General features: G+C 34.6%; 1 protein-coding gene across 1 annotated transcript in view; it reads right to left on the minus strand.

The window, feature by feature from the left end:
• The window catches only part of LOC108701836 (low-density lipoprotein receptor-related protein 1B), a 676,036-nt gene that overhangs the window by 135,931 nt on the left and 526,276 nt on the right, over window positions 1-13,829 (minus strand). The window contains exons 44-47 of the mRNA XM_041576281.1: window positions 8,678-8,870; window positions 5,930-6,055; window positions 4,160-4,288; window positions 1,097-1,216 (exon numbers count right to left, since the gene is read on the minus strand). Coding sequence (XP_041432215.1) covers window positions 1,097-1,216; window positions 4,160-4,288; window positions 5,930-6,055; window positions 8,678-8,870 — 568 coding nt within the window. The remainder of the gene's footprint in view (window positions 1-1,096; window positions 1,217-4,159; window positions 4,289-5,929; window positions 6,056-8,677; window positions 8,871-13,829) is intronic.

The following is a 13,829-nucleotide window of genomic DNA, read 5'->3' on the forward strand; positions in this document are numbered from 1 at the left end:
TTCTGAAGCATGAGATACAAAAGCAATGAAACAATGTTTATGAGAAAACACAACCATTTGGGGAGGGGGATCTGTCACTAGGGATGTCGCGGACTGTTCTGCGGCGAACTTGTTCGCGCGAACATCGGCTGTTCGCGTCCGCCGCAAGTTCGCGAACGTCGCGCGACGTTCGCCAATAGGCGTTCGCGTCAAAATCGTTCGACCATTCGACCATTCGGTCGCTAAAATCGAACGATTAAAATCCTTCGATCGTTCGAATCGAACGATTTTCGGATGTTCGAAGTTCGCGAACTGTTCGCGAACTGTTCGCATTTTTTGTCGGTGTTCGCGAACGGCGTTCGCGAACACATTATCGGCGGTTCGCTACATCCCTATCTGTCACTTCCTCATGTTCATTTCTTGAATTTTTGCCCACTCAATGTCAACACTCACATGACATCCCACTGACCATAACTTCAGCCTTTAATACTGGTTATATTCTTTCAGCTAAGTGTGGATTTAAAGCCATTTTAGTATAAACTTTAAAAAGAATTAGTAAATAGTGTACACTAGCTTCATATTTTATAGAATGCTCAATGAGTCAGAACAAATTTACCTGTCGGTGTATCCATTCCTTATGGAGTGACTTATAGTGATGGGCGAATTTGCGCCGTTTCGCTTCGCCGGCGCCCGTTTTTGACGAGCGTTTTCACGGGCGTTTTGCGAATTTATTCGCTGGCGGCGAATCGCGCAAATTCACCCCAAATTCGCGCCTGGCGAATAAATTCGCCCATCACTAGTGACTTATTTTTAGATTATTTATAATCTGCTAAACTACCGTATTTGGTATTCTGTTGGGCAAGACCTTTATTATGTGGCAGATATGTTGTTACGTGTAAATGTTCTTTTCTTCTCTCTCAATAGGTATGGTATGTTCTCGAATAACTAATTTTTCATACTATTGTAATACATTTCTGACATTGTTTTATGTTCCAAGACTTTATTTTTCCTTGCTTCTAAAGACTGTGTACCTATCCCAATTTTCCAAACAATTACATCCTAGAACATGAGCATTTTTCATACAGTTTCATACATAGCAGAAATAATGAGTGCTTACTCTTGCAGTCTAGTTCATCTGAGTTGTCACCACAATCATTTTCATCGTTACAGACTTTATTGTTTGGAATGCAACGGTGATTACCGCAGAGTCTGAATCCTCTCCAACATTTTCGGTTTTCTTGTAAAATAAACATAAATGCTTATGAAAGGAATGTACAGTAGAAGACATCAAAATTGCATTTTAGAAGGCTTTGACCTTGAAGACTTTTAACAAAGATGTATAATAAAATTTGTTATATTAAAATGGAGAAACATATATTTATAGCATCTATGACATTATTTATTGTAAACAATGCAACACTATGTAATCACTGTAGTTACATTACTAACATTATGTTGCTCTGACAAATGAGTTTGGAAGTGTATCTTCACCACTTATAAATTCCTAAGTAACTCTAGTGCCCTTGTATATTAGAGTAGATTGTAAAGTAATCGAGAGGCAAAACACTAAGCTATTTTGGAGAACATAACATTTTACATCTGTCTGTTCCCCTTCATCCATACATAAATTTAGATGTTTCTACTTACAATTATTCCTTATTAAGGTAAGTGAAACCTCTCCTTATAGTCCAGGGTTATTCCTGAATTAATATGGTGGAAGTTCATAGATTTTGCAATTGATTTGCTAATAATCATTTTTAATACTCTTTAATTTACAATGCAGAAAATAGATTCCCGTGACACTCCCATAACCATAAAATTACATATGTGCACTTCATGTGAAGAAATAATGACCTAGCTTTTTTATTGTTGCTGTACAATTTAAGATATTTGATAACATAAATATGTATAGCATAGCATACTACTACACATCCACAGTTGGAATCTACAGGTTCAGAAATACTACTGGAAAATATTATTTTTCTCTGTATATCAGATCCTCATGTTTAATATTGGATTCAAGGTAAAATAAATTGCAATGTGACAGCAATACAAACATTTGAAGCAAAAGAACAACTTAGAACCATTACATGAGAGGTCATGAACCTTCACACTAGCAAAGGAAATTGTCTCCCTGAAGTCATAATGAAGAACTGTCAATTTGTATATAGCTAGAGGTCTCCATTATAGCTGATTTTATCTTTCTTGCCTATATTCTCAATTTACAAATTCTCAATGGCATGAGTAAACTGTAGTGCTGTACTCCCAATTCCCTTTAACATTCTTTATATATTTATGTTACAGTTGTTAATAGAAAGCCATTATGAAAATAGGTACTTATCATTTCCCGGTTATCCCCAACCAGAAGAATGTTACCAGTGTCCATTGAATTCAAATTACACAAGTTGTATAATTTTTTTGGAGTCAGCTAAATGCCCAAATGTATTCTTTGCACTGGTTATGAAAATGAACAGTAGTATTGTATGTGCTATGTCTTCTTGCATGCATTTACAGTAGTTCTAAATTAAAGAATGTTTAACACAATACATAATAGATATAGAACAAAATGAAATGCCATTTTGTAGGAGAATGTTTCGCCATAACTGCATTCGTTTGAGAGATGTGAGGCTGTAAAGATGGTTATAAAAGGCAAGAGAAAGAGAGAAATCAATTGTACCTACTGAAAAAATAAACAGCAAGGGTAATCTCTAGCCCAGGAGTAAATATTACTTGACCTTTGCACAAGACAACATTAAATTGCCAGAAAGAGCCTTTGGTACAACATCTTTTTTTTTCTTTTTGCAATTTGTGTACACAGCAATAGATCACAATATAAAAGTACCTTTATGTTGATGTAATATCAGTGAAATATATTTTTTTATGTATTCCCAAAGCAGAGGTTTACTTGACCAGATTTCTTTTAGGTGTCTTTACCCTCTTCTGTTGTTATCATGCTTGCATACTTATGCACTCAGTAGTTACATGTAGTTCCATATATGTAAAAGACACCTATATGTCAAGAACTTGAATATTTGGCAAGTTAAAACTTTACTGACAAGGGTTGGTCTACAAACCTTTTGAGAAATACAGAAGCTATAGCATAAAAGACATGAGCATTTTAGCAGCTTTGTAAACAGGATGTAGCCTTTTCATTATTTTTTGGGAAATGTTCCAACTGTGTACCCTCGATCTGTGCTATGCAGCTGTCTCTGAAATGGTTAATCAGCATGACATGTTGCCATACATCACACTATCATCTAATAAAAATAAAAAATTGACTTCTTGGAAGGGACATTATTTTACATTCCCAAAATAACTATAAGCCCCTGGGATCAAGGCTGCTTTGTGTAAAGACATATACAGTAATTTGAAGTCCTTGAATATCTGCTGACTGCCATACAGAACCTTAAATACCTCAATAAGTTACAAAACACTAATTCGTTTATATATTCTCTGCTACCAATTTCTACAAACACAGAGCAGTGAAGGAAAGGAAAAGTATACAGTACTATAAACTCAACTGAAACATAAGAAATGTTTCTATATTATCATATACCTAGCAACCTATTTACAATGGAAAAATGTGCAATGGAGAATGCAGTTTTTTGCTCAGCATTGTTCAAGTATCATTAAATGAAATTAATATAGTTTATGGCTTTAGTTTACATTGAATTTTACATGGTGAAGTTTGACATTTATTTATACATTTATATTATTTATATAGCTTTATAACTAGGCCCTAATGTTCAGTATGTCATGTATGTAACAGTATGTAATGCTGAAATGTCCTAAAGTCTGTAATAGGTATGTAATCAATTTAGATATAACATTTTTACTTTGCTTTTTTTATCATCAATAGATCCTTATATTTATTAAAAATCCATCTATTTATTCAGATTGTCAAACAGATTTAGTTTTCCTGTTTAGCAAATTACACCTATCCAAGAAATCACCAAAAACAAAATATAATAATAATCACAACAAAACATGATTATCAGCCATGGTCAAATTTTGTTATTTGATATTCTTGAATAATCCCCATTGGGTTAATTATGAAAAAATATATACCTTTTCCTCAGTCGCAGCAGAATCAAGATCTTGGATTCAAATAAATTGTCTTTCTATATGTTCTATTATGCAAGAACCATAAGCAGCATAGTTTAAAGTCCATGAATCTTACCACAATATGACTGCTTTTCATCAGATCTGTCTTTGCAATGAACAATTCCATCACAGGTTTGTTGGTACTCAATACATTCCCCATTTGCACATTCAAACTCAGAGAACATATTACAGGAGGAATTTTTACCTAAAAGGAAATTATTATTAATAATAATAATGATAATGAATATATGCAAAACCAAATACACATAAATCAAAGAAAGACAGTCCAAAATTATACAAAAATTTAAAATATATAATGATAATATATGATAAGCATGCATATTATTGCTGTTTGATGGTACTGCTAAGGTGGAAATATGAAATGGAAATAAGACTGCAAGCACCGTTTGAAAAAACTGTTCAGTATTTGGAACCAATCCAATTTTTATTCTTATACAGTGATACATGATAGTTAAATTGCCCCATGGTCCTTGGGTGTGCCATACTCTGCCAGTGTTTTTGGGCAATCACTCTCTCTTAAATGCCACAAGCTGGTGGCGGGGGAGGATCTAGCCCTCAGACTGAAACCAAGGTTCATCAGACATTTACTTCAATTAATGCTACTATGCAGAGAGGATGCAGAGAGGTGCAAAACCTTTTATACTATGACCAGAGGTAAACAAGTTAGAGGCCACCATGTGGGGGTTTACCTTGACGTGGTACGGTGGCTTATCAACTTTATGATCATAACTTTGTAACTAAAAACCCCTGTCTTTGTGAACACATGCACTTGCATACAGTATATACTGAATGAAAGGGGGACAGGAAATGTGCACTGGTCAGTAGCACTTCCATTATACTTTAATACATTTTTACTTATCTTTAGTAGTGCTCCCACAACCGCCCTTTTGTATTTGTTCTGGAGGTTTGTTAGCATTTGAAAATTATTGTTATGGGCCACTAAGGTGTTTAATCATATGCTTGGAGTTGCTGTGTTATCCATAGGGGAGGAGAAGGCATATGGATTTAAGGGTATGTCTTAATATGACAACTTTTTTCATATATGAGTGATATCCCTGCAGTGAGCACCAACCATTTGGTTTTTTTGTGTGCTACCACCTTGTGGACATGGTCTTGTGGTAATATGGGTGTGGTTTAAAGTGGGTGTGGTTTAAAAACAAGGAGTGGTCAACACTGGCTTCTATTATCAGCCCTCCCCATGTAGGCCAAAAAAATGTCGGCCTTCTGTACCACAGAAGTTGGACAGCACTGGTCTACATGTATGAGAGGTAGAATCTAATGAAGTATTAGAATTCCAAATGTTAAGGCTACACTTGTTGTCTGAGACCTTAAATCATAAAGATAATTATGTGAACTTTACAGGGGAACTTCAGGTATACTTTTTTATTTATTTATATTTATTTATATTCTACAAATGATATATATAAATCAGTAAAGGTGTATGTTAATAATACAAATGATATAATAAACCATAGTCATAGGCCAGGATATTGAGCTCAACCAAAACATTTCACATTTCATCCAGTATAAAAGTATTCTAATCTACAGTAATTTTCTTTGTTCCATGCAAAATATAATGAATCCCTGAAGACCTTGATAAGACAAAATTTATGTCAGGTACAAACCATAATGTTTATGTTATTCATGCACAGGTATAAGGGAGATATATTTGCTATATTATCCCAGCTACTGTATGTTACCTTCTTTTGTTTGTTCATTATGTTTTAAAGACCATTAAGGTAATACCAATAAGTTATTATTAATACAGCAATTTAACTTCATTATTTTGTTCTCATTGTCATTCAGTGAAGAATATATTACTTACTCACACATCTGTTGTCATCTACTAGTACTCGATCTCCTCGGCATGAACAATTGACACGACCATCAGGAGTAATAAGGCAAAGGTCATGGCATCCTCCATTAAGGTAAGAACATGGTGACAGCTTACCTAGAAAACACAATGCATAAAAAATTAGAGTGGCTTTACATGCAAGTGAATGGACTATTTAAAGCATACATAAAAACTATGTATAATAAAGAGAAATGTTTCTTATTGATATGAGGGATTTTTTTCTCTATTTACTATTATATCTAAAGTTGCCCGGCATAGATTTGCAGTGAATACATTCACCAGCGGAAAATCTTCCGCAACAAAAAAAATTGTCACACGTCAAAATTGTCGCTCACATAAAAATTATTTGGACACCCATTGACACTGATTAAAGAATAAGGAGAAATGTTTCTTATTGAGATGAGGGATTTTGGTTTCTCTATTTACTATTATATCTAAAAGGAGTAGTGCTGGGCGAATAAATTTGGCAGGCATGGATTTGCAGCAAATAATTCCCATGAATAAATTTACCAAAAAACTGTACCGCATCAAAATTGTGCATAAAAATTATTTGGACACCCAATGACTTTAATGCATTTGGTCAAAATAGTCGTGCGTATAAAAATTGTCACTTGCGTCAAAACTGTTGCGTTTCAAAATTATTTGAGGCCCATTAACTTCAATCGATCTTGCAAATTTTTTGCCATTTTGCAATTGTTTTGGTAAATTTGCGAATTTTCCAGCAAAGTGAAATGCCACAGCTTCGCCCATCACTATAAATGAAAAATATAAATATGAATTATATCCTATTTATTTTAATGAAAATAGAACAAACACTTTGCAGGTATAGCATACGGTCTGTTGGACCATTTATTCTTCAGATATTTGAAATTATAAACATTAATTGCTCCTGCCTCATGAAAAAATATGCCCCTTGTAATCCATTGCATTTAGTCTAATGCTCCATGAATTTGCACCTGCTGCTTTTAGTGATGGGCAAATTTGTCAACGAATTTCAAGCAAAATTCACGAAATAGTGAAAAGTTCGCGGAGCGCGAATTCTGATGCTTGTGTCAATTTTGAGGCCGGCATAAAAGTCAATTGGCGTCAGATAAACGTTGGCGCGTGACGGTTTTGACATCCAGAAATTTTTCGACGTGCATCCAAAAATTATAAAACAACTGCAAATTTTCTCAGCAGTTACAGAAATTTATTTGCCAGCCGCAAAACACCTGCCAAATTTATTCGCCCATCACTACCCAATTCCAATGGATGAAATAATTGTTTCTGAAAATCGAATGCAAGTACAATAGATGCAACTTGGGATTCTCATATAAGGAATGGCATATGTCTGGCCTACTGTATGTGTGTCAATATGCATGCTCCTTTTTAGTCAGCCATTGTATAGGTGTTAGAAAGAGAGCATATGGGATATCTTGAGCCCTGTACTTACCACTGCTTAAAGTAGGATACATAACTTTGCTGAGCTCAAGATCCCTGAAACCAGTGCTTAGTGCTAGATGCTATGACAAAGGTATATCCTGCACAATGGGCATATAACACTCATACACTGCACAAGGCATTGGCAATTTATATATCCACTAATGGACAGCATTTTGGCAGCAGTTACTTCAATATTTTGTTATTATGGATGGGTGAAATTTTTCACCTTATTTCACCGCAGAAATGACGCCCATAGACTTGTATGGCGTGGTGCGACAAAAAAAAAATGAAACGGGTCAAATTCGCCAATCCCTATTTGTTATATGATCACTAAAATCCTCAGCATGTATTCAACCTGGTCCTGTATTCTGTAGCTTTATACAGAATCTTAACTGAAACGTCAATGTTTTTCCAATGAATAAATGAATAACCTTAGTTTGATACTGTTAATTCTGAATGTAAATTCATAGGCACACTTGTGTCCATGATTCATCTAGCTGGTTGAGGGAATTAAGAAACACATATCACAATGAGTCATCATCTTAATGCTGGCAGATTGTAGATGGCCTAAATCATAACCCCAAAAGAGGCTAAAAAAAATTGTATTGTGGCTTTTCTTGACACTGGCACTGTATAAAAAAAAGTATACAATAGAAGGGAAAAACGAACCTCTTTAAAAATTGTACAATACATGGTACATTATGGCATTTATGTCAGTTTGACATCTGCTTATCTCACCAATACAGACAATAATATATGGAATTTACAAAGCAGGGATACGGACACATTTATTTTAACTGATGTAGTAATGATGCCACATTTAAAGGGCAATAATAGTAATAATTAAATAATAACAAGTAATTTTGTCACATAAACATGGTGAGATCAGACTTCATCTGAATAAAGAGCAAATATCACTGGAAATTAGTCCTACAACAATTGCACTGAAGTAACACATGTTCATTTTAGAGCAATAACCCATGGTAACTGATAAGCAGTATGTTGCAGTAGTCTACCTGCAATAGACAGCTCATATGTGCCTAGAAATCCCTACCGTATTGGGCAAATTTCCTTGAAATAATACAGTGTGCACAAAATGAGGATATAGTGCAGTTCTCTGCAACCTCCCTGAAAGCTAACTGATAAGATATGTTTCACATACCTGAAAAGGGCAGTTGAGTTGTGCAGACACTTTACATTCAGTTTCATATAGATACTTTCTATTTGCACATAGCAGGAATTACCCCCGTAATTCCTTTGTTACAATGAAAAATAACTTTAATTTTAACTACATACATGTGTTGGTGTCATTGGTTACTGCAATTATTCCCATTGGCTGGTGTGGTATGTCAGACCGAAGAACTTTGGTGTCTCCTCCTGTGTATTTGTTAGAGCGAAGTATAGCCCGTCTCACCCAGTCAGACCAAAAGATATAGTCATTGTAAATGGCCAGACTGAAAAAAGTACCTGGTCCAGATCTGACAATTACCTACACAGAAGGACATAAAACATGCTTTAAAAACCAACAACTGTAGGCAGATAAAAATACTACAACATTCATGTAACCAGCAGTCTAGTAATACAACATGGGTATTAAAAAAGCAATTCTAAATATTAGCAAGTCAATCCAGCATTAAAATACACTTGGGCATTTTGCATCAGTAATCACTGGGATTTGCTAACAAATGAGTTTAGGTCCCTGCGCATTAAGAAGCCTTTGAAGTACAATCAATGTTAATCTACATTATTTGTGAATTTAGGGTAGTTTGATTTTAGAAGTAAGTCTCAAAATGCTTTACCAAACCAAAATGTATGTAACAAGTCATGATAATAGCTGCTAAATTGAGTTCTAATATTATTACAATAGACACTGTCCATATGGATTTTAATCTATTGAGATGGATTACAAATAAACATTCCTATCATGTGTGTAAAATGCTTTAATTTTGTTAAATAAAAAGGGAAATACAATTATTTTATTTTCAAGTTTTTTCTAAACTCAATCAGAGAAAAAAAACTATTGATTTTTTTCTCTTGACGGCTAGCATGTTTACCAAAACATTTAAATCAGAAAAACTTGATCACATGAAGTTGTGAAAAAACCAACAAGTATTATGAGAATCACATTGTTTCATTTATAATGAATGAGTCTGGGAAAGTTTTAAAGTTTCAAAATCCTTTAAAAAAATTACTTAAATGGTGAAAACAAAACTTATGTTAAAGAAACATTGCATGTGCATTATATAATTTCATTTTAAGTAACTTTACTATTAATAGTATTAAGGGGCAAATTTATTAAAGTTCCAGTTACAAGTTTTCAAGAATTTATTTAAAATCAAAAATCGATTTTTTTTTTTTCTTTTGATTTTTCAGGCTTTTTTTTTAAAAAAATAGAATTTTTCAAGATTTATTATACCCCGACCATGAAAATAGAATATTGAATCTGAAAAATCTTTCGAGGCCATGTAGAAGTCAATGGCAATGAACCACTGAAAGATGTTAATAGCCTTTATGAGTTATTTTCTAAGGGTTTTGCTGGAAAACTCGATCAGTTTGAGTGATTTGAGTATTTTTTTTTTTTTATGAAAACTTGATCGATGCAAGTTTTCAGGTTGTTAACCCGAACTTGCTGTTAACCCGAACATTGGAGATCTAAAACTATAAAATTCAACCTTTGATACTGTAAATAACCCCCTTACTGTAGAGTAGATGGCACTGATAAAAACCTAAACATCATAAAGGCTAGTAAAATCTTCAAATGATTCAAGGGACCTCCAATGACTTCTACATAACTTTGAAAGGTTTTAGCTGGAGTATTTTTGGATTCGAGCTATTTCCAGCTTTGGGTTATAAAAAATAAATTTTTTTTTTAGAAAAACCAGAAACATTTGAGTTTATTTTTGAACCCCCCAAATATGTAGTTTTGACTGAAAACTACCCTCGAAAACAAAACTCGATCTTTGATAAATAACCTCCATAACCTCCATAACATAATTCATGTATGCATATACAAACCACAAACATACAATTACAGTTGGGGAGGCTAGATCATTAAACAGGGGTCTGAAATGTGTACCAACACATAAGTCACAAGTTTGAGGTATATAAGGATATATATTGCTTTAAATGGCAATTGAAACCAAAGGATTATTTCAAAGAAAAGAAAACCACTATACAAACCCCTTTTAAATCTAAAAGTGGTTATGATTTCCCTTATACAGCTCACATTCATCAGTTTGTTGACAAAAGAACTCATTCACAATACAATTAATAAAGAGTAGGTTCTATTCCAACCCACCTAACATGAAGTGAGAGGCTATCTAGACCCTAAAGGAGGATAGCGATTAAATCATTAGTAGTGATGAGTGAAAAATTTCATCTTGTACAGATTCGCTGCAAACTCCTGAGTTTTGCTGCTGTCAAAATTTTTCACAAAACTCTGTCAAAAAGTACAATAAAAAAAGGACGCTTAACAAAAGAAAAAGAGATGCAACAAACGCATTCATCATTTTATCTTTCCCCTCTTCTTCCACATTAACCAAAGGGATCTGATCTGTCCCACTGTTTATATAAGGACAAACACATAAGTATTGTCTATGGTTTATTTATTTTAATGCGGGGTAAAAGGAACTCAGATATTATTTGTTATTGTCAGATTTATTATTAGCCATGCCTGTGTTTGTATATAGTAATACTGTATATAAACTATTATTGATTATACTTTTTGCTTAAACAGCAACATAGTGTAGTAGTAGATACCATTTGTAGCTCCAAAGCAGAAACAAGCTGCCATGAAAAAAAATGCCCATACTGTGGGTCGAATCTAACTTGCTGCAAAAATTATGCAAAAACAATATTTGTTGCATGGCAAAATATTTGTGACAAAAAAGTTTTGCAGGTTTTTTTGGAAAGCAATATGGGACAGAAATGCTCATCACTACTAATTAGACAGGCGGACAAAGGTAGTATTGATGGAAAAATCACACTATGAGAAGGAACTGTTGACCAACTGTCTGATACCAATCAAAACGTAAAACTGACCCTACTAATGTTTTTAACAGCTGGATACATAAGGTTACAGAAGGCTTTTTTTCCCTACAGTTTGCGGGAATGGCTATGGGGTCTAATATCTAATGTGACCCCTTTCTTTTTACAACCTGATCAAGAAGGACTGTGCTTTCCAGGGGGATGACAATATCATATCCTATAAACGCAATATGGACTACTTCCTATTGATGGGGGGGTATGAATGAAGAATAGAGCTTTGAATGACCTACCCTCTCCCATTAAATTTACCATGATGTTTGTAAGTATCAGTTACCTAGACGTTATGTTATACACGGAAGGCGGCAAATTGGGGACCACTCTGTGGTAGAAGTAGTCTGATCCATGCACACAAACACCACCCCCTCACAAGTCCTGGGGGTCCTGTATGACTAGTGTCTAAGAATTATTTGAAACAACACATCAAAGCAGGGCTGAGCTACTACTCTGCTCCCTAGTGGAACAGTTTTGTGGCTAGGAAATACTCCAATTCCTCTGCATTTGATATTAACAACCACTTGGTCCAATAACAGCTTAGAATTAAAGAAAGCCCTGACAGACAGATGGCAATTTGATAATACTGAACTGCAGTTACTTTTCTATACAAAAAATAAGCCACTAGTAGCCTACAGGAGGGGTTGTAATTTGAGTGATTTACTGGTGGTTAAAGACCTCTTGGATGGCTCCAAAGGGGTGAATACATGGCTGGGTGTTGGGGCCTTTAAAAGAAGGATTTTACAAATAAGCCAGTTTTTTGACTCGTGCTAGCATGCTTCAAGGTATATTTTTTACACAATCCAAAACAGGCAGGAAATTAGGATCATTATCGGCTCACATGCTCTACTGAATATGTGGTGTACATGCTATGATGCCCCTGCGGACTGTTTTCTTGGGAAAGGCTTCACAACATATAAAGAAGTATGAACAACCACAGGAGGATCATTAGACTAGCTTTGGCCAGTGGGAAAGCTGACCAACCTGTGGCTAAACATTTGTTGAACTCAAAACATACATTCCCACAGTTCACACATATGATTGTAGACTAAAGACAGATACCACACAGAGGAGGTATATGTGTAGGTATAAAGGTCATGGGGGAACCTCATTACTACAGTATATTCCCCCTTTGCCTTGGTGGGAACTGGACAGTGTTGGCTTAAAAAAATTTAATTAATTTGTTGCACTACAAAACTCGACGGGAACTGGGTTTTAAGACTGCATGCTATTGGGATTAACTTTGGGCCTGTTTTCTTTATAATAACTTAAATCTTCACTACAGTAGACAAGTTGGCTATTTCCCCTTAAAATAACTTGCATGTCAAAATTAGGTTACAAATGTTGCAACCTACAGATGAAGCCACTTGGATTTGTGAGTTAAATGCGTCATGACTCAGAGTTAATTGAAGCAACTGTGTTATCTAAAGTTATCTTAACTCATTTAATGCATTTAACCTTTTCATTAGCATACCAAAGCACCATTGTTCACAATGGTGAATGCTTTAATTAGATGGGATGTTGTGTCACAGTTTTCTGTGTTAAATGAGATAAATGGGATATCTGTGTTTAGTTATTCTGTGTCAAACAGACAAACCAAAGTGGCTGCATCTGTATGTATCAAGTGGGAAGAATGAGTCCACAATCCTGCAGTGCAATGTCTGGTTTGCTGAACACTCTGAAGGAGCGATATACTTGGGACAAGCTGGATTAACAGTGTGACCACTTCTATGTGTTATAAGAAATCTCTCTGCAGTTGATTTGAGTGGACAAATTTATAACTGGTCCAATAATTGTTCGAATTCATTAATTTAAACTTTTTGTAAAGTCTGTTGGCTTGTTATGCTGAGTTGTCCCTACTGTCACCAGCATGTACAATGTGGCTTCTATTCATACCAAGACACTTTAGATGGTGATATTTTGTTCTAGGGATTTATTCAATTCTGATATGCGTTTCTTTTCTTCATACTGTATTAAAGCATCACTGTCTGACAGTATTTTCTTCCTTTTTTTAAAAAAAAAAAAAAAAGGAGGCACAATGCATGCGAATATATTTCAAGGAAATATAACATAACAGTGAAAGGATACCTATCAAGTGCAGAAAGTAAAAATACAAGTTTTCAGTATTGTCTCTCTCACTCTATGTCTTCTTTGAAGTCTCCTACAATGAATTATTTTTTTTAGCTATACAACCACCCCCTTATCTTTTAAAAATGTATGCATTATTCCACTCCATTAGACAATGCATAAAGGGTCCTTTCCAGCTTATTACAAAAAGTGTATTCAACGTGCATTCTTTATTTATTTAAAGAAAAACTAGTTTGATACAGAATAATGGAAGCATTTACTTGTAGAGCAGAAAGACTTTATGAAAGCACTTGTCATAAAGACTCAAAACTTTCTTCTTGTA

The sequence above is a fragment of the Xenopus laevis genome, chromosome 9_10L, assembly GCF_017654675.1.
Source record: "Xenopus laevis strain J_2021 chromosome 9_10L, Xenopus_laevis_v10.1, whole genome shotgun sequence".
NCBI classification, from domain to species: domain Eukaryota; kingdom Metazoa; phylum Chordata; class Amphibia; order Anura; family Pipidae; genus Xenopus; species Xenopus laevis.